Here is an 18,106-nt window from a genome sequence, read left to right on the forward strand (position 1 = left end):
AAAGGCCTAATGCCATTCCTGTAACAATCTAGTTTGTGCAGAGTGTTCAACACTTATGCATCATCTACATCTGCTACATCTGCACAGATAATATGTTGGACGAGGGACAATCTACACAACAATAGTTGTTTAGGATATTTTAATATATAACTCATAAAAAATTAATAATGTTATATAAGAAGTATATTTGGATGCTTAAGATGCCATTCGTCCACACCTCGTCGATGCACTCACAACCGCAGCAATCAAAGCGGTTTGCTGGATATATATACACCTGGATGCTGTAATCAATGCGATTTCATCATGCAAATGCAAATTTGCCAATGAACAATCCATTAAGGAGGAGCAGGAGCAAACTTTTCCCATATGAATGTGTGCTGTCCCATACAAATTTAAGCTCAATCATACAGACCGGTGTCGCTTCTCCCACCAGTAGCCAACTACCCTCCATTCCACCCCCTTCAGACAGCGATCATGGCATCAGTCCCCCACCCATTAATGGCATCTGCGATAGGTTAGACTACCTCAACAAACTTGACTCTTATTTCGCTGCAAAAGATCTAAAGATATCTGCTACCAAATCTTCAGGCACATTATTCACCACAAATACGCGTGAGGTGAATGCGATGGTCGATGGAAGAAATGATTCCGACCATCAAGTGTGCCAAAGTACTTGGCGTTACATTTGACATTCTCCCCATATGCTGCAGCAATTTGCGAAAAAATCTAAAGCAGAAACAAATTCCTCAAGTCATTTGCCGGCAGCACTTGGGGTGCTGACAAACAGACCTTGTTGACAACGTAGAAAGCAATTGGCCGGTCTGTGGTAAGTTATGCATTAATTTAGGACCCTCGACATCTCTCTGTATTATGGCCCAGATCGGCTTTCAATTTAAGGTCTAGGGTCTGTGGTATCACAAAGATGCTACCCGTGGGAAGACATAACTACATGCTGTCTAAGCAATATCTTCTGGACTGTTATCGCAGAGGTCATCCAAATCATCATCTTGTAGATCAAGCGGGGCTAGACAACATTCATGTAGACATGGTAGCAGATGCGTTGAAAAGCCACCGCTTGCCATTGACCCTGAAGTAATTCACCTCCCCCGGCAAACCAGAGAAGTTGTAGCTCAATTACGATACGGCAGATGCTGCCGCCTCAACATCTTCAGAGCAAGGATTGATCCCAACTTGCAGCATATGTGCCCCGATGGTGATCTGGGATCACACGACATAAGTCACCTCTGCCCAGCCAACCACTCGTCTCAAACCCATATTCCTCTGGAGGCACCCCAGCTTCTTGGCAGAGTTCCTGGATCTGGATACTCGACAGAATCAAGCAGACGAACGACACGACACACGTCACCTGTTTAACTGCTCAGCAGTACCCAGATCCCTCTGCACGCACTCCATCTTAGTCGCAGAATTACTTGATCTGGATACTCAACAGGTTTTGAACTCAGGCGTGCAGCATCATAGGAGGACATGGTAATCTCTGCGCTACGCTGGCCTCCGCGACCTCATTTTACCGAGCGAATATACTCAGTCCTTGGCGGACGCCAAAAACCCTTCTAGGTTTATCCAAAAGTCAACTTAGAGCATCTATAAAATTGATGCTCTAATTTGACTTTTCTATTGATGATATTCTTATTCGAGCCATATTTTATGTGGTGGTTTGAAGACATGCATGACTCCACGTATTATACCAACGTAGCGCTTCCATAACAATGAACATCAGGTTTTTAGAAAGTTTTAGCTCTGACTTGCCGATAAGATTTTCTGTATATGCTTAACCCATTACCTTTGGTGGATTGTGGCAGCGGGACTGTAGTCTACATTCAGCTCCTAGTCTAATGAAGTCATATAAGATTTTGGACTAGTGCAGAGTCTTTTAGTTGGGGAGTCTGAATGCACTGAAGACGAATTCTGTACAAGAACAGATGCCCGATCGGACTGTCAAGGTATACGTGGAATGTCAGGTGGGTGGCTAAAGGCGATGGCGATGGCCATTGGAGGTCGAGACTCGATAGGATATGCAAAGTTTTTTCGAACCATGGACAAGGATGTCAGGCTCTACTGGTTCCCGGGCCATAATGGAAAGGCGGCAAACGAAGCGAATCACTAATCGTGCGAATAAGGCGCGGACTGGCACCGTGGTTTGCAGGCTGACTCTCCAAGACCCTGTGACCAACTGTTTTGCGTAGTAGGACCTTCCGTCAAGTTTTAAATCAATTGAGCCATTAGATAGGCTTCGATAGCAGTGGTGTTATGCAGTTTATCTACCCAACGCAGGCGTCGTGGTTTCAACACCCACCATAGCTTTTGCCCTGTCGCCAACTGTGGTATCACAATGGACTAAAAATTAAATAACCTAACTTATAACCGTTATTGAAAAAATTTTGAATCTAACATCACTTGTTGTTAGGTGAGTTTTCCATTGTTCCAAAACGGATAGAGTTTTTGGACTGATAGAAAATAGTTTTGTGTGGTAAAAAAATAACGTCCCCAATGAATGAAAAATCGCTGTCATTGACTGAAAATGTTTAGACTTTATGGCAAAGCATGTAGCTAATATTTTTTTTCTAAAGGGGTCTACAAATATAAAATTTAAGTCTCTATCTCTTCTACCTAAAAACATAAAATGCAAATAAAAATAAAAATAAAATTTTAAAAATTACTAGGGTCGGTGTGGGTTGGCTAACTATGTTTTTGGGAGTAATGGTGGAATTGATGGGTGATTTTTTATCATTGTGAAACTTGAAAGCAGCTGAGAAAACGCAAATGTGCAGTGAAAAACTGAACGACTTTGAGTGCTTCTACACTCTCTTTTACTTTTTGCATATGCCGCTGCTTATGTCATGTCTTCAGAGAAATGTTATGTCTATGGCCTTAACTTTAACATGATCATCATACAAACAAAGGTGGTGGTGGTGGTGGTGGTGGTGGTGGTGGTGTTAATGTTGTACATAATAATAATAATCTAGTTTAATGTTAATCAAACTTCTCTAATAAGAATTGGTGTAAGTTTGTGTGTGTGTGTGGGTGTGTAATGGATGTGAGACATTTTCAAGTTCTAAGAACTTTTGTTTTTCTTCTTACATTAAAAAAAAAAAAAATAATGTTATTGTTAATGGTTGTTGTTTTGTTGGTTTCTGTCTGCTTGCGTCTAAATAAGAAGAATGTAGGTAACAATGCGTATTTATTTCCTAAAAAGCCAACCACGGATGATGCAACAAAGATTCTTTGGAACGATCTCCGTAATCGTAACACAGTTCCTCCCCTGCCTCAATATCATCTTTGGCTATTAACACTAAATGAGGTTTCTGTTTGACCACCACGATTTTGGTCATTAAATTACCATTGCGAGAATGATTTACCAGGCGTCCCAGTTTTCCTGTGTCCTCTGTGGCATCTATGCAATACTGCTGATTATTGTGCTTAAAATAGTACATGTAGCAGCCGGCATTTTCGTCCAGGGCATAACGTTTCTCACGTTCGGCCGCTTCGGTGGTGGATATGAGATCGCCCACATATTCGATGACAAATTCGCCGCGTTCAAAACGCCTTTCCGATATAATACCACGCCCTTTGCCCTCAAAGAGGGCTATTTTTAGACCTTCGCAGCGTTCCTCGAGAATGGCCTGTTCCAAGTTGCGCATCATTTCCTCTTTTACGGCAGTTTTGGTCTTTCGTACACTTCGTCGCACAGGCAGAACTTCACGATTGCCATTTGTGGCCGCCAGAGGTTGAGGGGCCTGATGTTTCAGAGCCGCATGATGTGGTCTCTGTACAGTGTATTTGGTTTTATGGTGACCCTTCGGCCTGCCCTTGTTGTTTGTGGCATTTTGTTGATTTGTGGGATGTTTGGCAGAGTTTAAAATTGACTTTGTCACACCATTGATTTGGGAGGGATGGGTAAATTTCATATCTGTGGCATTTGAGGTCATATTTTCACACTCAATATCGTGATCGTCGTCCACCTCGACTTCGTCGTCAACCAGCACGACCACCGCGTCATCATCCTGCTCAATGGCTAGACCGTTAACCAAATGATTTCCTTGATCATCTTCTAAGGCAGATTGTTGTTCTTTCTGAGGCGATACATTCAGTCTTCGTCTTGTTTTATTGGTAACTGGCATAAAAGCGGCCGCACCACCACCGGCTGCGGCCATTGCTGTGGTTGTTACATGTCTCTGTGACTTTCGAGGCGATAGAGCCGAAGCCATTTTCCGGGGCGATGGAGAGCTAGCCGGCGAAATGACCCTTTCCGGCGCTTTTATTGGTGATGGACAGACTATGCGATGTGGAGTTGCAGGTTTGCGCCTGCGATTTGCTGCCACTGCAGCTGCAGGGGAAGCTACATGGGCTGCTGCTTCCACTGTTGCGGTATCATTCGATTGTGTGGTGGTGGTGGTGACGGTTGTGTGGAATGCCACACCACTATCACAGGAACTATTGTCATTTTCTGGCATCATCATCATAGCGTAATCATGACAATTCAATTCCAAATGTTTCCTCTCGTACGAGACATACGGGTCGGTTTTGCAAGGCGACGTATTCATCGTTACAACTTGATTGAAACGTCGATGCAGGACAGCGGCAGTTAGAGATGTCGGTGATGGAAATTTTGGCTGCATATCTAGACTTTGAGTTGTTAACAACGACGAGGCTTTGTTGGGTGAAGAGAATTTCGGTAGTACTTCTAGAGTTTTATTTATCTTTATCGATGACGCCTGATTGGGAGACTTGTCTACGTTAAGCGTCAATACAGGCTCTTGCAGGAATATGTTTTCAGTGCCACTTGTATTCGAACTACTGTGCGACGATGAATGACTATCCGAACGTTGCGAAGAACGATGTGTGGTGAAATCAAATCCATTTGTTATGACTACAGCGGCAGAAGTGTGCACCGAGTCTATATGCAGTAGCGGTGCCTCCTCGGATATATCTGTTTGTTGGCTATCATTGGTGTCCTCACTGAGATCAAATATGAACTCTTGTGGCACAAAAACATGATCCAAACTGCGTCGACTTATAACCATTGGAAGTTGATGTGGTTGCTGATAGTTATGATCACCGTGTATTTGACGATTTTGCTGTTCAATGTGCTCTTGCAGTTTATTCATGTGTGGCGGTGTAACAGAAGCAGACAACATCGGCTGTTGTATGATTTTTTGTGTTTCGGCGGCGTTGGTCCAATCATCACAATCTCCACCAACAGCACCCTGCATATAATTGGTAATTTTATTCTGTTTGGCAGCAGCGCTGGCCTTGAAGAAATTCTCAATGGTGCGCGTCTGAGAACGAGTAGCAAGGGGAACACCTTTTGGAAGAAATTTAACAAACATAGAATTACTTATAGCTGCTTGGTGTTAAGAGACAAAAATAATAACTCGAAAATAGTGATTTTAACTAAAAATATTAACCAACATAATTTAAAAAAATCGCCTTGCGTTTGACGCTTAAAAACTCACTGAAAGCAGCTGAAGTTTAAAAAAGTTTTTGGCCCCACCATTCGCAGGGTAAAAATTAATGCAACCAGAACTAAAAGTAGCTATCTATGATTTGCAGGCACCTACCAGGGTTACCGTTGCGACATTTTGAAATGGGATACAAAAAAAGGATTTAAAAAAAAATCACAAAATGGGAATTTGACGCCTTGCGTTTGACGCTTAAAAACTCACTGAAGCAACGGAAGTTTAAAAAAGTTTTTGGCTCTACCACTCCCAGGATAAAAATTAATGCAACCAGAACAAAAAGTAGCTATCTACGATCTGCAGGCACCTACCAGGGTTACCGTTGGGATATTTTGAAATGGGATACAAAAAAGGGATTTAAAAAAAATCACAAATTGGGAATTTCTTTGAAAAAAGGGGTTACAAACCCGGCGAACGCCTCACACAGTATTGGTATGACGAGGTTAAAATCCCGGGTGGACCCTCAGAAAACATGTTCAGTATAAATCTTGCAATGGTTAATGCTAGTGGCGTTTGTGATATATATTGAGCCATTTAGGGGTGCCCTGAAGCAGTGCATCGCTGGGAATCGGGTTGCTGATTAGTAACCTAAAATCGGATTGCACTCATTGATATGAGACAAGTACATATCTAGCAAAAAGAGTCATCAAATAAACTCAAACGTACAAAAAGTGTTAAAGCACTAGGAATTCAACAAGTAACAGCGTGTCAAGTTCGACCGGGCCGAATCTTATATACCCTCCACCGTGGATCGCATCTGTCGAGTTCTTTCCCGGTAGCTTTTTTTAGACGAACAAAGGATAAACGAAAACAATTGCTGTGTTATTGGAACAATATTAAGCTATGGTTCATTTCGGACCACCATAATTGAATTGAATATTGGAGACCATAGTAGAAGTCATTGTGTAAAATTTCACCCAAATCTAGTAAGAATTGCCCACTTTAGGGGCTGAATAAGTAAAATAGGGAGATTGGTTTATAGGGGAGCTGTATTAGGCTATAAACCGATTTATACCATATTCGACGCGTATGTTAAAGGTCATGAGAGAAGGCGTTGTACAAAATTTCAGCCAAATCGGATAATACTAGCGCCCTTTAGAGGCTCATGATATCGGTTTATATGGCAGCTATATCAGGCTTTGGACCGATTTAAACCATACTTAGCGCATCAGCTGAAAGTCATAACAAAACACCTCATGCAAACTTTCAGCCAAAACGGATAATAATTGCGCCCTCTAGTGGCTCAAGAAGTCAAGACCCCAGATTGGTTTATATGGCAGCTATATAAGGTTATGGACCGATTTGAATTATTTTTAGCGAAGTTGTTGAAAGTCATAACAAAACACCTCATGCAAAATTTCAGCCAAATCGGATAATAATTGCGCCCTCTAGTGGCTCAAGAAGTCAAGACCCCAGACTGGTTTATATGGCAGCTTTATCAAGTTATGAACCGATTTGAACCATCCTCAGCACAGTTGTTGAAAGTCATAATAAAATACCTCATGCAAACTTTCAGCCAAATCGGATAAAAATTGTGCCCTCTAGTGGCTCAAGAAGTCAAGACTCAAAACTCATCAAAACGTGAACCGATATGGCCCATTTAAAATCCCAACCGACCTACACTAATAAGAAGTATTTGTGCAAAATTTCAAGCGGCTAGCTTTACTCCTTCGAAATGCGGCCGCGGGCAGTCAGCGATTTTCGAGAGGAGAGTCTCAGTGAGGAGTCAGGTGGCACTGGCTCTTAATTAAATACTGAGTGCCAATGATACTCGAGATGACAAGGCGAGTTATTGGCGCCTTCAAATAACCAATAGCCAACATCAACGTCTGCTCCCAAGTTAGGGGCGGCTGGCGGCAAGCGTCGGATCTTGGAGCAAGCGGCTCGCCACAACGAGGGATACATGCAATCCCAGAGACGCATGCGGTTGGGGCGCTGGGCCAGTAAACCGCCCCCGGAAAACATAGAACTACTATGGAAAACAAAGGAATAGTAAGAACGGACCCCCCCAACGTTGACGACCCACTCAAACGAAAAAAAGGACCAAGATTTGCGGATCTGCACCTGGAATGTCCGCACTCTTTATAGAGAAGGTGCAGTATACGCGCTGGCGGATGTATTAGAGAAGTACAAGGCAGATATAACCGCCTTACAGGAAGTGCGATGGACTGGGAATGGCGTCACTACAACACCAAACGGTGATGAACTATACTATAGCTGCCATAACACGAGGCATGGATTTGGCTGCGGATTTGTGTTTAGTCGGAGACTGAAACACCTAGTCTCCAGCTTTACTCCGTTGGATGAGAGGCTAGCCACAATCCGCATAAAAGCCAAATTCTTCAACATCAGCCTTATTTGTGCCCATGCCTCGACTTAAGCCAAAGACGAGCAGACCAAGGATATTTTCTACGAGCGCCTAGAGGGAGAGTATGACCGCTGCCCCGCCCATGATTTTAAAATCGTTCTGGGAGATTTTAATGCGAAAATAGGGAAGGAAGACATTTTTGGTCCAACAGTCGGAAAGTTTAGCCTCCACGAGATAACGTCCAGTAATGGGTTGGGGCTGATAGATTTCGCCGCGGCAAAAAACATGGTAGTTAGTAGCACCAGATTTCAACATAAAAATATCCACAAAACTACATGGCTGTCACCCGATCAAAACACGAGAAACCAAATTGATCACGTTGTGATAGATGGAAGGCATTCATCCAGCGTGTTAGATGTACGATCGATCCGTGGAGCGAATATAGATTCGGATCATTACCTTGTTGCAGCAAAGGTTCGCACCCGTTTGAACATGGCGAGGAAAGTACGATCTGACACTGCACGGAAGCTGGACATTGAAAAGCTGCAGACACAACAAATGGCGGCGGCATACTCCACTCGACTGACCCAACTGCTTGATGAAAGCACTCCTTGTTCCGATGATATAATGGCGCAGTGGCAAACTATTGCCCACTCCATGGAAAATGCCGCGAAATCCGTACTTCGGTACCGAAAGCCTCCTCTAAAAAAACCCATGGTACGACCAAGAGTGTCGAGATGCTACTGAAGCCAAGTATGCGGCATATAGAGCAACCCTGCAATCAGTAGCAACGCGCCAGATGAAGGAGAGGTATCGGGAGAAAAAGAAAAAGGGGAAACGTCTATTCCGCAGAAAGAAAAAGGAAATGGAAAGACGTGAGTGCGAGCGAATTGAGATGTACAGGAGTCAGAATGAAGTCCGGAAATTCTACCAAAGATTAAACACCAAACCGATGGCTTTGGTGCAGGCACATCCTCCTGCAGAGACAAAGAAGGAAATCTGGTAACTGACACAGACAACATGCTGAGAATATGGTAAGAACATTTAACCCAACTGCTAGGTTCTGATGTTGGCGGCGAAGGGGATACCGCAGAACCAATCCCTGATGATGGTATAGAATGTTTACCTCCTAGTCTGAATGAGGTCCAAGTAGCAGTAACCCGACTAAAGAACAACAAGGCAGCAGGAGCCGACGGGTTACCCGCTGAACTATTTAAGACCGGAGGCGACAAGGCGTATGCATCAGCTTATCTGCGCAATCTGGCTAGAAGAACGCATACCCGATGATTGGAACCTCAGCATACTATGTCCCGTACACAAGAAAGGAGATAAGACGGAATGTGCCAACTACAGAGGAATAAGTCTCCTCCCCATCGCATACAAGATACTCACGAGCGTACTGTGTGAAAGATTAAAACCTAAAGTCAATGAGATAATTGGGCCCTATCAATGCGGCTTTAGGCGTGGTAAATCCACCCTAGACCAGATATTCACACTGCGCCAAATCCTGGAAAAGACCCGAGAAGGACAAATCAACACCTACCACCTCTTTGTTGACTACAAAGCCGCCTTCGATACACCTTCACGTTCAAAGGTATTTCAAGCCATGTCTGAGTTTGGTATCCCTGCAAAATTAATAAGACTCTGCAGGATGACACTTGCTGATACCCGTTCCTCAGTAAGAATAGGAAAGAATCTCTCCGAACCATTTAATACCAAACGAGGTTTCAGACAAGGAGACAGCCTATCGTGTGATCTCTTTAATATCCTGCTGGAGAAGATTATACGAGATGCAGAAGTGAATAGATATGGCACATTAATCACAAGAGAGCATATGCTACTTGCCTATGCCGACGATATCGATATCATAGGTCGGTCACCGGAAGTAGTAACTGCAGCCTTTGAAAGAATCGAAAGAGAGTCAGTGAAATGACTAAGGCCGCGGTTTGTAAACCACAACTAAAGTTACCATGCCTTATAGATCGAGTTTCCTGATTCTAGTGTCATTAGTATTAGAAGGACAAACCCTTCTAATCCTCTCGTATGTGAGTCCCATTGTCTGCGCCAGGAAATTAGTCGACATCAGCTGGTGTAAAAGAAGCGGCAGCTGTGTTAATGAGATCTCGGAGTATTGTGCACATATCGAGGGTGTACATTTCAGCGTTCAATGGCATACCCTCTGAAACTATTTCATTCGTCATTCTTGGTTGTGGTTGTTACGCTGCAGCGCTCTGCACCATATCAGTAGGACTATGCTACCGACGTTAGTAAAAACAATGTTAAATGTGCATAAATCCATTCCAATTAATGATTATGCCAAACAGATGATGGATCTTCTTCCGACGAACGTTACAAAAACGATTCCAGTCTTTTTTTAGAGCCTGGATGGATAAGTAGCGCTCGAAGCAGGCTTTCCAGGATATGATCTAGCAGAACGAAGAAATGAACGAACAGTTTACATGTGCCACTCAGACGGCAGTGCCCGACTGATTAAAGGATTTCATCAATTCGGTGCATCAAACGGCGCCATGATTTTAATACCAATGATGTAACTGTATGCATGGTCGGCCTGATAGTGGAATTGTAAGTGTGGTCGGATTACGAGTGCGAAGGTACCGGCTGCCACAATCCCATATCAGTCGGTTTGACCCGATTGAGTCCTTCTTCGGCAAGAACAACAACAACCAGTGCGGGTGTCGTGCATTCGATTCCCACCAGAGTCCCGATCTGTCCCTGTGGTATCACATTTGGGGTTTTTTTTTATAAAAAAAGACTGCTCCTCTAGCCTAACCTGGCCAACTGTATGATAAATTGGGCAATACCGATAAGCATCCCGTGCCGGGATATCTGTGTACCCAGGCTTTCGGCATAATAAGGGCACATTCTAACCTCTGCGCTACGCTGGCCTCCAATGCCGATATACAAGTTGAAATTTAATCTGAAGTGATTTCTAAAAAAAAAGTCGGGAATATTATTGTTGTTGTTGTTGTAGCCACATTTACATGTGGCGTTGGTGGCGATTCTCGTCAAGCTCTTATTTTTAAGCAAGTTCGTTCCGGTCTATACGACCGATCGCCGCGGGAGCATAATGGCTATTGCCTGTTTTAAGGCGCCACTCAGTATTCAAGCAAGAGCCGATGGGGTACCACTCCGCCTCTCACTGAGAAAGACCGCTGATTGTACGCGACTGCCGTTACAGTTACTCCGTATGGAGCATTCCACTATCCGCAACCTGCGGACGCGCCCCGGAGCCCTCAGCTAAACCTCTCGTTATAACCAAGAACACCTCGCAGATTGAGTTCAAAGTTCAAGCCTGTGTGATGCTCATAGTTATCCTGTGCCAGGTAGTTGTTGGGATAGCAGTGTGTTATGTTCTATCTTTCGTCTGCTTGTTTCTGTTGAGTAGTCAGATCTAGGAATTCTTTGACTAAGATGGGCTGCGTCTAGACAGATCTGGGTTTGGCTGGGCAGTTAAACAGGTGACGTGTGGTCCCTAGTCACAATCGGGACATAAATTCTGCACGTTGGCATCAATCCCTGCTCTGTAGGAATTGAGGCGACTACATCTGCCGGATCGTAATTGAGCCAGAACTACTCTGGTATTGAAATTCGGAAGAAAATTCGATTGAAAGTGTAAGATACCAACTTGGCTACCGGGCGCAAATGGTATTTCCCAGATCGATTCTGAACCATGTGTATAACTAAACAAAAGATAACTTCTACTATTTACCAATGGCCATCATGTTCCCGCGACAATCGGCCCTATGCACCGGAACGGTTATCTATAGGAGATTGATGAGGATTGCTACCTCCACATGCAAGTGTGGCTACAACAACTATTTACATCGCACGGCGAGCCCTCTAGGCGGCGTGTCTTGGTAAAGAAGTTTATACATGGCTGTATACCTCACAAATGTCGCCAGTATTAGCACACTGAAAGATTTGCGAAAATTGAATCAAATGCTTAAAGCAATTTATTTTGCATTTTAACAACACTGCCAGTCATTGCACTATGACGAAGTTTTTTTTTTCCCCATATTTTATTGTGTCCAACTAAATGTGCATCTATTTCATTCAAATGTTATCTATAATTGTGCATTGTTTTGTTGCTAATCTTCCTGCCTTAGCTACCATACCATATAGCACTCGTTTATCAAAATTACTGTGCAAACCTTGCATAATTGGAAACCAGCTCTGCAATATGTGGACCACCTTTTTAGTAAGCAAATAAAAACTTTTCTTTTGATTTCTTTGATATATAGCCCTTGCTAATAATGGCTGATTGTTTAGCAGTTCTAGTTATTCGCAGGTATCATGGGATATCATGGCACTCTGAGCAATATTTTGCTATTTCGCTTCGTTTTGAAAACAGGCTTCGATTTTATTTACACAAAGTTTGAAGCATTCTTTGTTCGTTGTGTTGTGCCTCTGGTGGAGAAGAAAAAGTTTCGATTGGTGCAACGTTTAGAAGAAATATACACTCATACAATTGCATGCATACATACGAATTCCCCTCTTCAGCGCAATGACGACTACGACGACTACAGCGACGAAGTCAAAAGTCAACACAAAAAGATTGAGGTTATACTGCCTCATTGCAACTACACTACATTCAATTTTTATGACGACTGTCGTTGGCGGCGCTGGCTATGATGTTGTGACAATGACTGCCAGCTTATGTGTGTGCGTGCGTGTGTGTGTGTGTTTTGGTGGTAATAAAACATAAACAGTTTGTGTGTAAGACAAATAAAAACAGAAAAGGAACAAAATGAAAACATTGTTGGAGAAGACTTACCAATTGTACGGCCATTAATGCCACCTTTTGCTTTACTGGGGCTGATGGCTTTCAGTTTGGTTCTTAAGGCAACAGCATCTTCGGCCTGCACAGTAGCGGGAGAGGAACCACCACTACTGGCATTGCTGCTATGATCACCCGTGTCATCAACACCACCCGCAGCAGCAGCTGCAGATTCTTCAACTTTACAGTCTTTTCTCTTGGGACTGGCAAAGTATTGGTCCTCAAGTAGTTGGGCGGCAGATGCGAGAACAGCTGCGGCCGAGCCCCCATTCGACATCAACTCAACAGGCGCTTTGGAGTTGGCACAGGCGCGCGTACGTCGACGCACCATGATGCTGCAATGCCTAAGCTGGTGGTGGTGAAGAACCTTGGCTTTGTGTAATTATCGAATAAAGCACAACCCCTCACTGCTATGGATGTAATCGCCAACCAACCAAATAAAGGTGGAGGCGGAAATCAAATGACAATCATTAAAATATCATTCAAACGGCTACACCAGCAACAGCGGAATCAAATCGACAAACTATTCGACCATCAACTGCGAGTTTCCTGCCTCTGTGATAATGATGAGCTATGAATTTTCAGCGATCTCTGATGTCGTCGTTGAAGCCAGCCGCCAAATTCGTGAAATACCGAGTGTGTTATGGTTATATAGCACAGCCAGAACTTTGCGTAGGATTTTTCACTAAATATTTTTTCTAAGCAGCAGCTCTGGTAGTTGTAGTATGCCACCGGGTACTATTTTCCGCCCGAAATCTAAAAAATCAACAATGAAAAGGTCAACGTTAGCACTACCAAATTGATCTTGGATATATGGAAAATATTCCATAACCACAAAACAAAGATTGTAAAATACTTGTGCACAAATCCACAGTCAGCTGGTGCCTTTTCGTTACAGAATTTTATTTTTTCATTTGTTTAATAGTTTTTTTTGTGTGGTGTTCTCTTTCGCCTGACCTGCCTCGCTTCTAACCGCACCAACGTAACCTACCCGTGTCAAACCAACAAACGTCGCTTGGATAGGCTGGATCAGTTGTAGACTCTTTCCCGTCCTCGTCGTATAAACTATTTATCAAAAAAATTATATTAAGGCAATTATTTGGAGATTTCCGATGAATGACTGCAACTGGTTTGTGTTCTCTATAAGATCCTTTCCGTGCGTTGTTTACAACTACATTTTTTCTTTCTGTAATTTTATTTTATGTTCGTCGTTGTTTGTTGTTGTTCTTTTTGATATAACGTCGCGAGTGAGATGCTTAGATTTGGTAGCGTTCTATTTTCATGAATGCTAGAAAGAGATGCTAATTTGACAGCCCTCTACGTATACCAAAGGTAAACATTTTGAAATGCCAATTGGCAAACACAAAATATGTGTCTAGGGGGGCTGTAGTCTTGTAAACAAGTGCAGATGGCGCAGTGCTTTGGAAGGAAAAAAATTGTATTTTAATCAAATAAACATTAAAATAAATAGTATTAAAGGTTTAAATAAATAATATTAGAGCGATAAGGTGTTGTAATGCCCTTGCAGCAGATCTTTTTTAAGTTTTGGCTCTAATTTTATTGTTGTGGTCAATACGCTAATCGTTCAACAAATCGGTGATCACATTACCTATTGTGAATGTTTTTACACGTTCCTTGGGGCACGTAGGAAGGAATTTAGTTTTGCTTTTGGAAGAAATTTAAAATATGTATATATTTATTTTAAATTATTTCATTTAATGCAAATGAATAAATATGCTTTTGCCTGATACAGATTTTGGGTATTTGAATTATCTTTTAGTATCATTTAATTTCGAACACTCTCTCAATCGCAATATACACATTTTGTATGAAATTCACAGTAGTCATAATGAAAAGTCATGGCTCAGTTATTAAAGGTTATCTCATGAGCACAACACTGGCTTTGTTTTATTTAAGTACTGTATAGACAAGCCATGAAGGGAATAAACGCAAAAAAGTTTCCAGTGCATATCTGTGGTAACACCATTTGCAAATCTGTTAAAACAATACGAGGAAAAATTGTAAATAGCTGTAAAATGTATGACTAAAATTTACATTTGAATAAAATTTATTAAGATTTGTACACGCAAATGTATAAATATTTGCTTTAATTTTTTAACCATTCACAATAGAGGTATTTCTGCAAGTGGTCATACTCAAGACAAACTTAACAGGTAACAGCAAAAAATTGAGTGCTCTATCTGCCAAAATCAGTGATGAGTGCAACCCTAATTTTTAGTATGTCTCTAGTTCGCGCCATTTTTCGTTGTTTGTTTGTGTTATGGTTCTTAACTATAATGCGCACACGCAATCAAAACTCGTTGACAGTTAGTGCACTTCGCGTAAAAAATTGTACTCAGCTGTTTGCAGTACACTACCTGGTCAATATGTCTTAGTCATACTTATTTGTGAAAAGCATAGTATGACAATCCTGACAACAGATGTTCCATATAAGCCTGCGTTGATAATTTATCTAGAACTTTGACGTCCTGGATCTAGCGGATTAAGGTTGGTACTATATCGGTTTTCGTTGAGAAACTCCATATAGAAAAAAGCGGAAAATATTGTTGAAAAGTGTTTGTTTCGCTTCACATGTATTTACTTACTAGAGGTGGAAAAAAATTGTATTTGTGGATGCATACATAAGAAGTATACTTCTAAAATAAATACAAAAATAAATGTTTCATTCATAACAAGCTATTGCAATCAATCTGTACGAAGTAAGATTGCCCAACAACAAAATACTGAGTGCAATTTTTGCTAATTTTTTTATCGGTATTCAAAGGGTCCAAAAATCCAAATGGGGTAAAAACGGGCAGAACTTCTTTGAACATATATATAGTCGAGGATCCCCTGAATTAGAAAAACCAAGATTCGAAGTTTGACGCGCTTGAAAAGTCAGCTATATCTCCATGTTTTTCTAAAAAAACAATAATTTTAAAGTCGTCAGAAATGTATTATTCTACGACGTGAAAATGTTTAATTTCAACTGGAGCAAAATTTGTAAAAACAAAAATTATACAAAATCAAGTTAAATTGAAGAATAGAATAATACGTAGGTTAGATGTCCTAAGTTAATATTTTTTCCTGAAAATGAAAGAGAATTTTATACCCTTATCATAACTCCCAATTTAAATTTTCAATTAAACGAACGACACTTTTGAGGTCGAATTCCCCACAATGCGGAATGCCTCATAGCGACACCACTTGATAGAGAAGTTTTAACATGGCAGAATACCTCACAAATGTAGCCAGCATTATCAAAATTTTGTCTGATGTTTATATTGCGTTTTGAATCCATGCGTTCGGCATCATAGACGGACATGCATAGGTCTGCGTCCTCCCCATTACTTATTAAACAATACAAATAAAAGCTTTATGTTATCGTTGACATTTTTGTTGTGTTTCAAAAAAGTGATCTTTGGTGTTGTGGTAGCAGTTTGTTGCGTTCTATCTATCGTCTGCTTGATTATGCCTTTAGTAATTAGCTGTTCACTTCTATGGATATTTTCATTATATATTTTAAAATTAAGGTTCCAAAGTATTTTATTTAGATTACTACAATTAACCCATATAACAAAAACGTTTTCACATCTCTGCTGGTGCATTAGCTAACAACCCTGTTTCTAACAACAGCTGTGTAACTGTTTAACTGTTTAACCCTCTTTGAGGATTCTTGCTGTTCCGTCATTTTCTTGTTTTTGTCAAAACACACAGTCAGGCTTTTAAGAGCAAACACTCTCACATAAGAGAGTGTTAAAGTCAAGTCAAGTCAAAGCAAATCAACGAAAACATGTTAACACGCACACACTCTCGCACATGCACACAAACTATGCATATGCTCCAACGAAACCAGTTTCAACGTCGAAGAATCAAAAACAGTCGATGTTTGTATTTGTAACGGTGCGGTTGTCGGTAGTCAAAAGCGAAACACGGCGGGCGATTTTAACGCGAAAACGGAAAAAACGCAAAATGCGGCGGAAGTCGTGATGAGCAAAAAGATATGAAATAAATCTAGAAATTAGAAATAGAAGCAAAATCGAAAATTTTAATAATATAAAATAAAAGAAAATTTAATCAAATAAAGTCTACGAATAGAAAATAAGCAAAATATTAAGAAAATTCAGAGAAAAAAATATAGTAGCAAATTTTTGTATTATTATTAAGTGTTGCAAAGTGGCCAAGTAGTGCTTTGAGCTGTTGTGTGCAAGTGTAGTTGTGTCTCTGATAAAAAAATTAATATAATATGGGCAAATGTAAAGAAGAAAAAGAAGAAGCATAAGCAGCACTGCTGTTTGTGGTGTATGTGTAACAAACGGCACACAGTAAATTGTAAAAAAAGCGTATGCCTCCACAAGAGTACGTGTGAGAGTGTGTGTGTGTGTCTGTGTATTTGTACGTGCGGTGTTAGTCGCCCATGAATGGATGTTGTGTGAGCGACCAGTGCTTGTGTATGATTTGAGCAGTTGGTTAAAACAGGTTTACAGCCGCTGCTATACGAGAAGAAGAAGAAGAATCAGCAGCCCCACAATCATCCACAGCAGCAGCAATGCCAGAGAATGAGTAGAAGTTATTGCTAGTAATAACAAAAAAAACACAACAATCGCAACAGCAATAACAACAACAACAATAATAGCAACACCAACAGTCAGTCAGTCAGTTGTTGTTGTTGTTGGCGTCGTCATCGTCATTTATGGCAATCAACCAAGACGAGAATCCAGCACAGAAAGAAGAATGGGGAAAAAGGTGAGTTCATAAGCCAAACAATCATACCACCACACGACCATTCATTTCCTCCCATCTGCAGAGGAGATCTAACCATGATGCCAAAGCAAATCATCATCATCAAAAACCCCAACAAAACAGGGACTTGGTTCTGCAATACCTTTATATATATTTTATTTGATTTTGAGGAGCATGAATAGCTTCTTACCTACAAATGTATTGACCATCCTGGGCTGAGGGCTGGCAAAATATTTTGAAGCAATCAATTTCAAAGTTCTAAAGCTTCCTTCCAATGTTTTGTGGGTAATTTTGGTATTCTTTTGGTGGACCTTATTAGGGGTTTTTGCGCTATTGGACAAGTTTTGCTATGATTGTCGTCCGTATTTGTTTGGTAGTTCTCTTAACAACGAACGTTGTTGTGGAGATGCTTATGTGTGTATATGCGGCATAAGTCAAATCAATGGGGAGCCACCACTCATTTAAAGGTCATTGCTCATGACAAACTGAAAATAGCAGTAGACCGTATTACAGGTTATGCTTAACATACCACACCACATAGAACCATAATAATTGGCTTTAATTTTTTGTTTTGAATCCGCAATTGAAGACCAAAACAAAATTTTTTTCATTAATTAGTGTGACGTTATTTAAATGTGGAGTAGGTATTCAATTTATATGAAACAAGCAAAAACGTGCTAGGTTTGGCCGGGCCGAATGTTGGGAATCGATCACCATAATGGATTTTGCAAGCTTCTAGGGGCCGCAGAAGGCTAATCTAGAGATCGGTTTATATCGAAG

At 41.3% G+C, this 18,106-nt stretch overlaps 2 protein-coding genes across 5 annotated transcripts in view; one reads left to right on the forward strand and one right to left on the reverse strand.

Moving 5' to 3' along the window:
* Positions 1–3,137: 3,137 nt before the first annotated feature.
* On the reverse strand, positions 3,138–13,846 carry LOC106086004 (histone-lysine N-methyltransferase PR-Set7). Of its 3 annotated transcripts, none has more exons than XM_059364032.1 (3): positions 13,575–13,846; positions 12,581–13,339; positions 3,138–5,323 (listed from the first exon to the last, which is right to left on the reverse strand). In XM_059364032.1, the coding sequence occupies exons 2-3, from the start codon at positions 12,912–12,914 to the stop codon at positions 3,207–3,209; spliced, it is 2,451 nt and encodes an 816-aa protein (XP_059220015.1). In that variant the 5' UTR covers positions 12,915–13,339; positions 13,575–13,846; the 3' UTR covers positions 3,138–3,206. The 3 variants fall into 3 exon arrangements, with proteins under 3 accessions (XP_059220015.1, XP_013105955.2, XP_059220016.1); XM_013250501.2 differs by lacking the exon at positions 13,575–13,846 and adding an exon at positions 13,440–13,540; XM_059364033.1 differs by lacking the exons at positions 12,581–13,339; positions 13,575–13,846 and adding an exon at positions 12,287–12,362.
* Positions 13,847–16,398: 2,552 nt separating this feature from the next.
* Positions 16,399–18,106, forward strand: part of LOC106082815 (uncharacterized) — a 656,305-nt gene continuing 654,597 nt past the window's right edge. Inside the window, exon 1 of one of the 2 annotated variants that reach the window (XM_059364021.1) lies at positions 16,399–17,329. The gene's annotated coding sequence lies outside the window, so the exon portion shown is untranslated. The remainder of the gene's footprint in view (positions 17,330–18,106) is intronic. The other variant, XM_059364020.1, reaches the window with a different exon arrangement.

Source organism: Stomoxys calcitrans, chromosome 2, assembly GCF_963082655.1.
Source record: "Stomoxys calcitrans chromosome 2, idStoCalc2.1, whole genome shotgun sequence".
Taxonomy (NCBI): domain Eukaryota; kingdom Metazoa; phylum Arthropoda; class Insecta; order Diptera; family Muscidae; genus Stomoxys; species Stomoxys calcitrans.